The following is a 14,285-nucleotide window of genomic DNA, read 5'->3' on the forward strand; positions in this document are numbered from 1 at the left end:
AGTGAAGAAGCAGAGGGGGGAGAGAAGTAAAAATGCCTTCATATGATGCTTGACCACAATTGGGGGGCATGGTGTGTGTGTGTGTGTGTGTGTGTGTGTATGGAGAAATATGGGATTTCAAGAGCTCAGTTTTCTTTTTTTTTTTTTTTTTGCGGGGCAATGGGGGTTAAGTGACTTGCCCAGGGTCACACAGCTAGTAAGTGTTAGGTGTCTGAGGCCGGATTTGAACTCAGGTACTCCTGAATCCAGGGCCGGTGCTTTAACCACTGCGCCATCTAGCTGCCCCAAGAGCTCAGTTTTGAAGGAAACCAGAAAACTAAAAGGTGGAGGTGAGGGGGGGAAGAGCATTCTAGGCATGCAGGGCAGCCAGTGCAAAGGCATGGAAATGGGAAATAAATGCTTGGGGATGATGGTGGCAGGTAATTTTAAAAAATTATGGAAATGGAACCCTTCTGTCTCTGTGACTCACTCTGTGTGTATATGTGTTTGCTTTTTTCCTAGTGACAGTGCTGGCTATTTTCCATGAACTGCATGTTGATACAGATCTGTACACACTTCTTTTTGGGGAGAGTGTGTTGAATGATGCTGTGGCAATAGTTCTCACATAGTAAGTACAAACACCTGGATTCTTTTGAACAAAAATGAAAAGTTAATCCATTGAGAAACTATCCCATATCCCATATGGTATATATTGTTGATGTTTTCCATGGTGGTGATCTAAAACCATGATTTTTATTTGTACTAGGATGAGGGGTGGGATGGAGAATTCCTAGGATGGGAATACTTGATGGTTTTAGTGAGAAAATTAGTATACATCACATGAAAAACTTGAACCCAGGTCTTCCTAACCATAAAGCTGGTGGTGCTCTATCTACTTTGCTATATTGATTTTTCTATTGTCACAAAAACTCAAGTAATTTCTAGTTTTAGGGTGGTGTTTAAATATAGAAATAGTAATAGACATAGCTGGTTGAGGATTTAATTTCTAGCACTACCATATTGGATTTACTAGGTTTGTGTCCCACTTAAACTTTTTTTTTTTTGGCGGGGCAGTGAGCGTAAAGTAACTTGCCCAGGGTCACACAGCTATTAAGTGTCAAATGTCTGAAGTCAGATTTGAACTCAGGTTCTCCTGAATCCAGGGCCGGTGCTTTATCTATGGTGCCACCTAGTTCCCCACTTAAACATTTTTAAGAGAACAACATCTTAAAGTGTGTATTTTCCTGACTTTTCTTCCTATTTCCTAACTAATTAGTAGAACTTTCCCTATATGTAGTAAGTTTGGCAAAATTGAGCCTGTACTTAAAAAATTTTACTGTCTTGCTAAATGCAGGGCATTGTGTGAAAGCCTACATCCCATTATAGGTAACATTGACTGAGGATCTTCTAATCCCTAATGTAATTTCCCCATCATCCCCAGACTCAGTTTTATTTTTTTTCTTGAAAACTTTTAGATGTCAATTAGTCTGCTATCCTTCCAGCCTCTCCCCCTTTAATCTAGACATTTAGCACTTATATTTAACAAATGACAATTTGGTGACCTTTCCTTAAGTCAAAGGTCTTCTCTTTGGCTTTAAATGAGCACCAACATTTCAGCCAGCTGTCAAATATCCCAAGGGAAAGTAGCCATCTGATAATTAAATGTGGCCATGCTACTATATTCAGGATGTTAATTACTTTCAATCTATTTGAGATGTGTTGTGATATACCAAAGGGTATTTAAAAGTCAATACTCACTGGTGAAAGACAGTATGATCATAAAGTACAATCTTCTTCCTGCACAATGGATTCTTGATATAGACATGGCCCTAATGTGAACATTTTCCAAGTCTGTTTGATCATCACTTGATCACTTGATCATCAGCTCTAAGAGTTCTTTATTCTTGGCACCAGAGACAAATATCAGTGGGAACAAACTAATGATATAAATAAAGTATAAATCATAGAAGCATAAGTGCTAAATATTTTCAGCACAAAATTCAAGACAATATAATTAGATTATCAGAAATGACTGTCCAAGAATGACTTCTACTCATAAGGTCATGGGAGAAAAAATATGCTGAGTTTCTCATTTTCACTTTCTGAACTGGCACGTTATATATTTTTCTTTCAAGGTCAAGTGAAATAGTACCACTGAACTTCAAATGACCTTCAGAAAATGTAGGAAGGTACCAAATCAGTGAGTGATTGACATTTCTTTTTTGTCATGACCACCAATCACAATGGTTTGACATCACGAAGATGGAAATCTAAGAGGAAATATGGGTGCCAACAAGCATAAACACTGCTGGCATTTTTAAAGCTTCCTCATTACTTTTCCCTTAGCTAACCACAATGTAGCCTTGCTCTTTCTTCCTATTTCTCTCTTGTGCACATATTTTTTTCTTTTTTTCTGTTCACTTAATAATATTTTATTTTTCCCAATTACATGTAACAATAATTTTCAACATTCATTTTTGTAAGATTTTGAATTCCAAATTTTTCTCCCTCCCTTCCTTCCCTAACCTCTCCCCAAGAAAGCAAGCAATATGACATAGGTTATATTTGTACAATCATGTTAAACATATTTCTACATAAGTCATGTTGTGAAACAGAAATCAAAACAAAAGGGAAAAAACCATGGGAAAGAAAATACAAAAAACAATCATACTGAACAAGAAAAAAGTGAAAAATAATATGTTGTGATCTGCATTCAGATTCCACAGTTCTTTCTCTGGATTGGATGTCATTTTCCATCATGAGTCTTTTGGAATTGTCTTGGATTATTGTATTGCTGAGTAAAGCACAATGTTGCTGTTAATGTGTATAATGTTCTCTTCATTCTGCTTACTTCATTCAGCATCAGTTCATGTAAGTCTTTCCAGGTTTTTCTGAAATAATGCCTGCTCATCATTTCTGATAGCACAATAGCATTCCATTACATTCATATACCACAGCTTGTTCAGCCATTCTCCAATTAAAGGAGCACATAGTTTTTTTCAATCATAAAATCAAAATGTAGGGAAAATGTCTCATATTCTGACATGGCAAATTTGCTGAAGTACTTTAAAAAGTATTTTCCTTGAGTGTTCATAATCATCTCCAGTTCAGAGGTTACACACACACGCACACACACACACACACACACACTACATTGTTAGAATAACCATAGCCAATATGAGAATTTATAATATAGACATTTTTTGAATGATGAACATTTGACCTCCAAATATTCATATATGGAAATAGACCTTTTCCTGCCCCTCTCTTCACCCATCTTGAAACAACTCCTCTCAACCTAGACAACAAAGCTGTCCTAGCTCAGTGGGGCCATCTACTGGTGGGAACAAAGAATGTTTAGAACCTCTCACCATTTCTTCTTGACTGAATGTCACAGTATCATAGGATTATAAATTTAGTACTAGAAGGGTGCTTAGAAGATATTGAGTCCAACCCTTACAATTTACTGATGAGAAAATAGAGACAGAGAGGGGTTAAGTGATTTGCCCAGGGTCACAGAACTAGTAAGCACCCGAAGCAAGATTTGAACTCAGCTATGTCTGACTTTCAGTCTATCTGTCTGTACACTAGACTGCTCATGATGAAGCTGTATCCCTTTCATCCTTCATACCTCATAACTATCACAGATAATCAGACATATGGAAAGAAGTCCTCTCTGATTCTCTTGTATTCTGAATTGCTCCTTTACCAAAGTCAACTTTCCTACTCTTGGCTCTAATTGTGTCTCAGCACAATAAGGTGTTTAGGGTAAGGAAAGCCATAAATAGGAGACAGTGTGGAACAGGGGGAAAAGGGCCGGATTTGGAGTCAGAGAACCTGGGATCAAATTCTGGCTCTGAATAATTCCTATGTGACCTCAGCAAGTGCCATCAATCCTCTAGAACTCATCTATAAAGTAAAAGATTGGACTCGATAACCTCTAAGGGCCCATTCAGATTTTTATATAGGATCCTAAGTTTTGAAATGTAATCAGATATTTAAAAACTATACCATCAACCTCTAAAACCCTTGAAAGTACTCATAAATCCCATTCAGAATTTTTTCAGAAGTTTATTTCTTATAATTAATCCTATTTTTTTCTTTTTCATGATCCTCAAGAAAAATAAAACAATTTATTTTTTTAAGCATTTTTTTTTTAGTGAGGCAATTGGGATTAAGTGACTTGCCCAGGGTCACACAGCTAGTAAGTGTTAAGTGTCTGAGGTCAGATTTGAACTCAGGTACTCCTGACTCCAGGGCCGGTGCTCTATCCACTGCGCCACTTAGCTGCCCCCAAAACAATTTATTTTTTGCTGAATTTTATTTGTTTTGTTAATTACTAATATTATAATAGTTTTTTCTTGTATTTTTTATTGCAAGCATACAGTAGTCCAGTTCTATTACATATTAAATAAGCATTTGCAGGCTGCCCTGTAAGTTCATATATTATTTAAATATTGTTTCTTAGGAAAAAATAATGTGTTCCAGGTTTCAAACATCTGATTTTATAGAATGTTAACACAACCCATTTGTAAACAGGAGGCTTCCTTTACTTTAAAATTCCCATGGAATCTTTCCTGTCTGGGGCTAAGTAATGATAACTTGATAACATCTTTTGATCTGTGTGCTCAGCTTGGCATATTGAATAATTCTATTTAAGCATGCTTAGGCATGGGCCATACATTACCCACACTTAGTCTTTTTTGATTTCAAGGATTTAGGGAGTGCCATACCAAAAGTATGTAATTTTGTATATTAGTTGGTATATTTGGGGAATAAAAATGTAAGCATTAAATACATAGTTGATTCACATGTGCAAAGGTTATTTATTTGGTTAAGTTGAAGGAGGAAAAGGAGCAATAAGAATATCTGTAGAACCGTGTGTTTATAATCCAGAGCAAATAAATTAATACAAAAACCTGGGTAAGCATTTTATTTCATCTACCCAGATTTTTATTGGTTTTTATAAATCCACAAAGATAGAATTTGTCCCCATAACAATTACCTTTACCAACACAATACTTTGTATTCAGTCAACATTTAATAAGCCTTTGTTGAAAGTTGACTCTAAATGACCAAGAGAAGGATAGCTTTGTATAGATTCCCCCCCCCCTTGGAAAAGAATCCACCCCCACAATGAAATGCTTTGGAATGAATTACCAAATTACATACCTGAGAGTAGATTTTTTAAAAATCCCCAAATCTTCCTTTTAGTTAATTAATGGATCGCAACAAAGCCCTGATGGAAGATTGTCTCCTATATTGGTGTGAGATTCGGTTCCTTATTTTTTAATAATTATCCATTATTCCAACCTTGCTTTTTTCTTCAGCAAAAGTATGATGGATTCTTTGTCATTTTATCTAAAAATGTTGGTGTATACAACACTGAAACAAACCTCCATTTATCATGAGAAGGAAAAATTTCACAGTACTGTATGTAAATGCTTCCAGATTTCTATAGGACAAAAGAGGCTCTCATTAAACAGCTGGCTCTTGAATAACAATAAACTTACAGTAGATGTACTTATTTCCTGTTAGGCAAGGACTTAAAAGGAAATTCAGTGTAAATCATTTTCTTTTGGAAAAAAGCAAATAGATCTTCAGTTTTATCTCTTTAGATAAAAATATTGTACAGCTGCCTAGAAGTTATGACTACAAAATATCCTTTAAAGCATGGTATTGATGACTGCTTGATTCCCAGAGAAAATAACTTCTTGAAAGCAAACATGTCTAAGGATCTGTATGCCTCAAGGAAAACTCAGTACAGGAGCCAAATAATACAGACCCATGGAATCATAAGGTTAAAAAGAATCTTGAGGAGTCACTTAGCCTCTGTGTAGTGCACTAAAGTCAAGCAGAAAACAAAATTGTGTAGCCATGAAAGAAAGGACCATTTTTGGCAATATAACTTTATGCTTTCCCCAAGACTTTAAGTTCCCTTGAGGCAAAAAGTATATGTTATATTTCTTTAAATCCCCTAATGCCTTAAGATTACATAAATAATAAATATGTGTTGGCTGAGGAAATGAGCAGACAAATGAAGGAATAAATGTTCCTAAAAGTAGGTTCTCACTAGTAGAAGCACTAGATTTTGAATAAAAAAACTGATTCTGAGTTCTGACTCCATCTATTATTAGTGAGATCTTTGGCTGGGTCTTTAAAATTCCATGAACCTCTTTCTCCATATTTCTAAAATGAGAGTAATAACATTTGCGCTACCCACCTCAAAGGGTTGTTGTGCAAAGCAAATTCAATAATGTATGTTCATTATACAGATGTAGGTTATTGCCACTATAATATCAATGTTACTCATTTCATCTCTTTTGATGAAGTTCAAATAGAAATGGTCCTGGAACAAGCTGATATCTTGCTGTGATTATTTTATATTTTATATTATTATTCTTTTACATTTAGTATTCTGTTGATTGTTGTACAGGTAGATAAAATAATTGCTCTTTGTAGTTGAATAAAAGTATAAGGGCATAAGCTTTATCCTCTGTAGGCTCACTGAATACATCTTCAGGAAAGCTCCATTGCATATAGGACATTAGGGATGCTGTGTACCTCATCCATTTCTTACATGATTTTGATCTGTGAATATCTGGCATGGCAATGCATACTAAAAATGGTATTCTTACTTGGTTTTTTTTTATCCCTCTTAAATACAAACTGTTCCAGGTCTAGTGTACTAGTTTAGATTGTGTATTAAATTCTCTTGGATATTTGAGGTCTATATTACTAGTATAGGGATTTATCTTTGCCCATTCTATAAACATCAAAGAATTTCTGATTTATAATTTAGCCACCTGTTGCTATGTGTTTGGCAGGTGGGAAAGTTTTTTTTTTTTTTTTACAGACTACAGTAATGTCAAGCAAAATGTCTTCCATTTTCTTACATAATCTTCATTGATCAATAAGTCTTGGCTCCTTCAAGAAAACTTTTTTTGTAATTTGTTGGTAATGAGTTGGTCTGGAATTGCCAACATAAATCCTTCTATTTTGCTAAATAAATTTACATGGCTCAGGATTTTTTTTTCACTATTTTTGACATACTGTTAGCTGAGTTCATGTTCTTGGATCTTAGCCATTTCATAGGCTTCTTCTGAAGATAACTGCTTTTGATTACATTGGGAAAAACCATTGATATAGCTGTTTTCAGCTTTTACTATTTTTTTTTCATGAAATCATGTCTGCCTGTTCCAAAATTATTTCTGTAGGTTTTCTGGAGTTCTTATAAAGTGCTCTAAAAATGGATACGAATTCTCTGCTTTCTTTTTTTGGTATGGAAATGTTAATCTTACTCTAGTTGTTTTAAAATTTTTCCTTAGGGCTATTCCTGTGTTTTGCTGATATTTTTTTTCTTTAAAGATACTTCCTAAATCTATTATGGTCTACTTCAGAATTTTTGATAGTGTTCATTACGTTTGGTATTAAATGGGTGTCCATTTTTTTTTGTGAGGCAATTGGGGTTAAGTGACTTACCTAGGGTCACACAGCTACTAACTGTCAAGTGTCTGAGGCTGCATTTGAACTCAGGTCCTCCTGACTCCAGGGCCAGTGCTCTATCCACTGAGCCACCTAGCTGCCCCCATTGTTTTTTATATGATTTTAGGAAGTCAATAGGTCTCAATCTATTCAACCACAGCTTTCTCCTTGATAGTTTTCTCCTATATATTTTCTTTATTAATAATAATAATGCCCTAACATTGAATCTTTCATTGAATCAATGAGTCAATCAATATTTATTAAGCATCTACTGTGTGTCAGGCACAAATATGGGGGATATGGAAAGAGGAAAAAGATAGTCCCTCCCCTAAAGGATCTCACAATCTAATGGAAGAGCTCATAATCCATAAAAGATGAGCTTATATACAAATGCTTTTATTCAGTTACAAAAAGCAATTATTTCATCAGCTAAATATAAAATAAAGCTATCAAGTTGGCACTAGACTAGACCCAGATACCCACTTGTCCCAGATCCATTTCTATTTGAATTCTCTCAAAAAAGGAGATAATAACAGTAAAAATGGGGGTGTCCATAATTACAAATCTTAATAAGCTGTTACCTTGAATCAGTTATTTGATTATCCAAATCAGTTAGTTGTCAGAAATTACAAAAGGATTATCATTAAATGAATCAGGCTTAATGATCAATTCGGGATATATAAGAAAATGACAGAAATTATATAATATCACCCTGCAGATTGCAAAAAAATTATTATCTATCAAATACTAAAGAAGATATGATTAAGTAGTTAGAATTATATATCATACAAATATGCATACTACAAATGTAGTACTTAAATTTTTTTTAAAAGTTCAATAAGGTGGCGCAGTGGCTAGAGCACCGGCCCTGGAGTCAGGAGTACCTGAGTTCAAATCCGACCTCAGACCCTTAACACTTACTAGTTGTGTGACCTTGGGCAAGTCACTTAACCCCAATTGCCTCACTAAAAAAAAAAAAGTTCAATAACCAACATTTTTTAAAGAGGCTACACAAGAACCAGAGCACTACCAGACAAATTGTTGGTTACAATCAATTCAAAATAACATCAATCCATAAAAAAATTTAAGAATAATGTTTTTAATAAGTGTTGCCATGCCAAAAGCCTCATAATATCCAGGCTGCATGGAACAAAAAATCTTTACAAAAAAAAAGACCAATGGGAGAAATCAAAAGCAAGAACAAAACGAATAAGGTACCAGATCATCCTTCTTTTCCTGTATTATAAGTGAAGGTACTTTCATTAAGCTTATAAAAGATAAACTTATATCCCAATATATTTGTTCAATTACAAAAAAGTAGTTGGAACAATTGCCCACAAAATGTAAAATATAAATAATAATGTTAAAATAACAACTTGTTCCTGTACAATTTCTATCTGAAAACAATTTTAAAAGATTAGGAAAAAATGAGGATGATGAGATTCATTCTCACGATGATGACAACCACATTAAAGCTGAACTCTTTGTCAATGTCATGGTGGGGGGAAGGGTGAAAAATAAGGTGATGCCAACCAGGATGATATAAAGTGGAGAGTCTACATTTCCTAAAACTACTGGGGTTGATGTGAATATCAGGTAGGAGTCTTTAAATGCTGCCCAACTGAGTGCAAGGGATGCAACTGATTTGGTTAGTGACCTGAATAGGTTATTAAAGCTGTTGCTAATAATCTATCAAATAGGGTAGCAAAGGGTTATAGAATGGCCATACATGAAACCATATTGGTGATTACTTTAACATGGAGGTGTTCAGTCATTTTTCAGTTATGTCCAACTCTCCATGACCTCATTTGGGGTTTTCTTAGCAGAGGTACCAAAGTTGTTTGGCAGTTCCTTCTCCAGCTCATTTTAAAGTTGGGCAAACAGGGTTAAGTGACTTGACCAGGGTCATACAGCTAGTAAGTGTTGGAGGCCAGATTTGAACATAGGTAAATGAATCTTTTTGATTCCAGGACTAGTACTCTATCCACTGTGCCACTTAGCTGCCAAGTAAATGGCGCTCCTCTATTTTGGTAAAGCAAAAGGGCAAGATGCAGAAGAATCAATTAGAAATACCAAAGCCTTAATGTGGAAGAAATGTTTCAATGTAGATGTCACTGACCACTTAGACAATCCATGAGAGTGCACAAAATGGATGGAAGACATGAATTCTTTCACTGCATTCCAATATTGTATCATTAAACAAGACTTAATAGTGCATTATGTCAATGATGCACTCAGTTCCAAATCAGAAGATAATGTAATACAAATCAAATCAAAGCAAAGCAAATATACACATAAAAAGAAAAAAAACTTTTCTACTAAGCTAGATAAGAGAAAATAAGAGATAAAATCAAGGATCTAAAATATGAATAGGTTAAAAAGCTGATATTTTCTAGAACCATCATAAATGACTGTATTTCCTCACAATATTTGACAGATATACACAGTGTGTTCTTGGCCTGGTGAAAACCATTGCAGGAAAGTTGGAAGTCATAAAGTATACTCTAAAGTCAAGCATCAAACTCCTAATGGCCAAAATGACTTTGAGGGAGCTACTGATCTATGGGAAGGCACCAAAAGATTATATTAATATAGGGACAGGTAGGTGGTAAAGTGGATAAAGCACTGATCCTGGATTCAGGAGGACCTAAGTTGAAATCCAGCCTCAAACACTTACTAGCTGTGTGACCCTGGGCAAGTCACTTAACCCTTACTGCTCCAAAAGAGAAAAAGGAAAATATTATATTAATATAGAGCTGGTACACAACATAGAAAACTTGAATGTCATCTTGCCCCATTAAGGGCAATAAAAAGGAATCATATGGAAAGAAATCTAGAAAACCAAAGCATATCATTAATTCTAGATTCCCTTAATTGGTAATTGAAAGCAAGAATCAAAAGAGTAAGGTGATTCATGGAGTCAAAGAAGCTCAAAAAACAATATAAGCAATTCAATATCAAAGACTTTACTACAAGTGAAGCAATTAGGGGTGAAGGGGAAAACAAACACATTAGGATGTGAAAATTTGAAAATTTTTGGCTATTTATATAGTAGTAATGAGTAACACAATAGAAATATAAAGTAGATTAAATGAGAAATAAAATCTTGGACACTATGATCAGTGACAGAATGGTTACGTTAAGGGTGGTCTTCTTCAACTCTACTCTGGAAAACTAGCAACTGGCAGGACTGGGTAAGATCCACAGCTGTGTGTGGATTACTGCAGTAACTTTACCAGCTTTCTCTTGGACATTAGCCTGCTTCCCCCCTCCATTCCCACCTTCTTAACAAAAGACATCACATATGTATTATCAAAAGATAACAACACCAGCAGTAACTTCTCCAAATGTGGATCAATTATTTGTTTATATACTTTATAAAAATAATTAATAACAAATCATGAAAAGAAATGTGCCAGTTATAACAAAACAGTATATTAGCTGAAGAGCAAAAAGGATAGGCCAAAAATTCCAGGGTATAAAGATCAACTTATTATTAATTTGGCAATTATTGAACAAGCTACCAGAAAACACCGTAACATTTATACTGCCCTGGCTGGTTTTGCAAAGGCTTTACATTGCTTTATGTGTTCCTGGCTTATTCATATACTATAAATGCATAAAATTCTACTCAAAAGTAGTGACAATGGTAGAGGATTTGATGTCCTCGTGGAAAACTATTTTCTGTTTAAAACATCACCAAGACAATGTCAAGAGTAATTGATATACAGGTGGCATTTTTCAGTTAGAACATGCAGGCTGATTTTGATTCCACCCATTGTTGAATTTGTCATCTCTTCTAAATATGAAAGAGTATAGCTTCAAAATGAAAGATGGTTTGAAATGGAAATTTATTTATTAATTATTTGATGTAAATGCATGAAATCAAGCATTAGGGCTCTGAAATATGTATTAAACCATTCCTTTATCTTATGAATTCTGTTCCATTGATATAAAAATATTGCTTAGACTCAGTATGCTTAAAATTCTTACATACATCGAGGAAAGAAACAGAATGAAGACTTTGAGCATAAATCCCAAAGTCATGTTGAATCAATTAGTCAGACAATCACCAATTATTTATTAACCTTTCTGACTGCTTTATCTCTTTTAATGGTTTCCTATTTATCCTGTATGTAGCTTGCTTTGTATATTTTTTTTGCATGTTGTCTCCTCCATTAGATTGTAAGTTCCTTGAAGGCAGGGATTATAATTAATCTTTTAATTAATATTAATATAATTAATCTCTTTTAATTTTATCTTCAGCACTTAGCACAGTGCCAGGCACATAGGTATTACTTAATAAATGTTTATTTATTGATTGATTAATTGATTAAACATCTTTGTGTCAAGCCCTATGTTTGGTGCTGGCAATATAAGTAAAAAGAATAAAACAATACCTACTTTCAATAAACTTACATTTTAATGGAGCAGATGACAATTACATATGTTTTTATCCATACCAAAAATATAAAGTTTATATATACATATTTTGTGTATATATGTGTGTGTGTATGTATATATGTGTGTGTGTATATATACACACACATAAAAACTAGTTACATATATATATGTATGTATATTCAAAGTTAGTTTGTGGATTTGTTTAGGAAAAAAGCAGTTTATGATAGCAAGTCATTGCCCTGAGAAATTACATAAGGTTCATCTGACTGGATCTAGTAATCAATATAGATTGTTAATTGAAATGGCAGAAGTTATGAAATAAAATTGCAGTTAGAGGAAAAAATTATTCTAATAGCAACCGAATACCTAGCAGAACTTAACCTGGTGTCTAAAGTTATACATCAAAAGCTCCCTATCTATCATGAACTGAGAGAAGATGACAGATGATCATACCTCAAGTGCAAATATCAAAATATCTTTGGGAATGCAACAAATACATTGGAATGGATTTGCAACATTATCAAAAACCAAATGTTTGTCCATACTAACTCAGACTTAATCTTGCTTCATTAAAAATATTAATAACACCATTTTAAGATGCTGACATACCGGGGGCGGCTAGATAGCACAGTGGATAAAGCACTGGCCCTGGATTCAGGAGTACCTGAGTTCAAATCCGGCCTCAGACACTTACTAGCTGTGTGACCCTGGGCAAGTCACTTAACCCCCATTGCCCTGCAAAAAAAAAAAAAAAGAAGATGCTGACATACCATAGATTCATAACCTCCATGATAAATGGAATGAAAAACATAGCAATGGAGCGCCAAATTATGTAGGAACAGGATGAGGTGCATAGCAATCCTGTTGTCCTGTCTGCTCCTGGCATACATTGATTATGTTTACAATGAACATACAACTACAAAAAGCAATTATTTAATCTATTTATGTAATACTTCATGTAACACTAAATGTAAAAAAAAATGGCCAGGTAGTGATTTTTTCAAAGATTATTTCTATCTGAAACTCACTGAAAACAATAAAACTGAGTGCATAATCATCATTTAGTTAAATTTTTATAATTGCAATTATTTTGTTAAAATCAAAGGATACATGTTTATAGTTAATCACATGGTAAACATGTATAGCATATTCAGATATGTATGTATAACATACACATTTACATGTGTGTATATACACACACACACACACACACATATATATAAGGTCATTATTAATTGTCCCCTCAGGAAATCATTAGTCTACCTCCTATTTCTAATCAATTGTAAGTACAAAATGTGACAAGAAGGTATATGATTTCTAATGAGTTAACTGAAACTGATTGAGTCTATAAAGCATAGTATTTCTCATACCTTTTCTTAACTTTATAAAGTTATTCGTAATTTAACAAGTTTTGTTGGTGGAGGTTTTTAGATTAAGCTTATTATCCTGGAAGTCAATTCCTGACCCGTTAGCTCAACTTTATTCACCTCCACTACCCCAGTGTTGTTTCTTTTTCTAACCCAGTTCTTCACATTTCCTTATTTTGAATCCCCTGCAATTTGGAAGCCCTCATTGAGTTATCTTGGTAAGCAAAAATGAAGGGCATGAAGTGATAAAAGCTGCAGAGAAGACAGGCTATTTTAGAAAATGATCAAGAGAAAAAGGGTAACTGACTTCTTTAAACAATTCCATAGTTTAGCAAAGATTCTTTATCTGCCTGTTTTTTTTGCCCACAGCCTTTTTTTAATCTAGTTCAGGGAGGCAGATTCAGTTCATGCCTCCTATAAATCCTCTGCAGTCTCTGCCAATTCAAAATTGACGCAGAAAGTCTTGCTTTCCAACGCTAAACATGTTTTTTTGAAGCCAAACATTTTCCATTATCTAGGATTTCATTATCTGTTAGCCTTTCTATAGCTTTAGTGACTCAGTGTTTCTCTTACTCAAGGAAAGGGCTAGATTTCTTGATTAGTATCTGTAGTCTTCCTTTTCCTACTTAGCCCTACTTCTCTCTAGTTTTATGTTCTCTCCCATAGTGCCACTTTAAGGTCAGATTTTCTGTCCCACTGGCTAATTCTCTCCATTGCCTTAGGAATAATCACCACCTCATCAGCTGACAGTTTGCCAAGGTGCAAGGAAATGTATGAAGAAATTGTTTTCAAAACTCTCCTTTGTATACAGAGATGGCCCCACTAACCCACTAGTATGAGGCCAAAATTCACCTTGAGGTTTTTGTTTGTTTGTTTACTTTCTATTTTAGCTGATTTCCCCATCTCCTCTTGCCCAATCTCCTTTGTACTTCATGCCATTCATTTGAAAGATAATTGATTCATGTTATATTCCATACTCATGTTCAACCAAAGTGGAGATTGAGCACCTGACCTTGACCTAGAGGCCAAAGTCCTAACCTCCAATGAGAT

General features: G+C 34.5%; 1 protein-coding gene across 1 annotated transcript in view; it reads left to right on the forward strand.

Annotated features, from left to right (window-relative positions):
- Positions 1-14,285, forward strand: part of SLC9A9 (solute carrier family 9 member A9) — a 733,387-nt gene that overhangs the window by 248,830 nt on the left and 470,272 nt on the right. The window contains 1 exon segment of the mRNA XM_043990722.1: positions 502-607. Within this exon segment, the coding sequence (XP_043846657.1) occupies positions 502-607 (106 nt within the window).

Source organism: Dromiciops gliroides, chromosome 3 (assembly GCF_019393635.1).
Source record: "Dromiciops gliroides isolate mDroGli1 chromosome 3, mDroGli1.pri, whole genome shotgun sequence".
Classification (NCBI taxonomy): domain Eukaryota; kingdom Metazoa; phylum Chordata; class Mammalia; order Microbiotheria; family Microbiotheriidae; genus Dromiciops; species Dromiciops gliroides.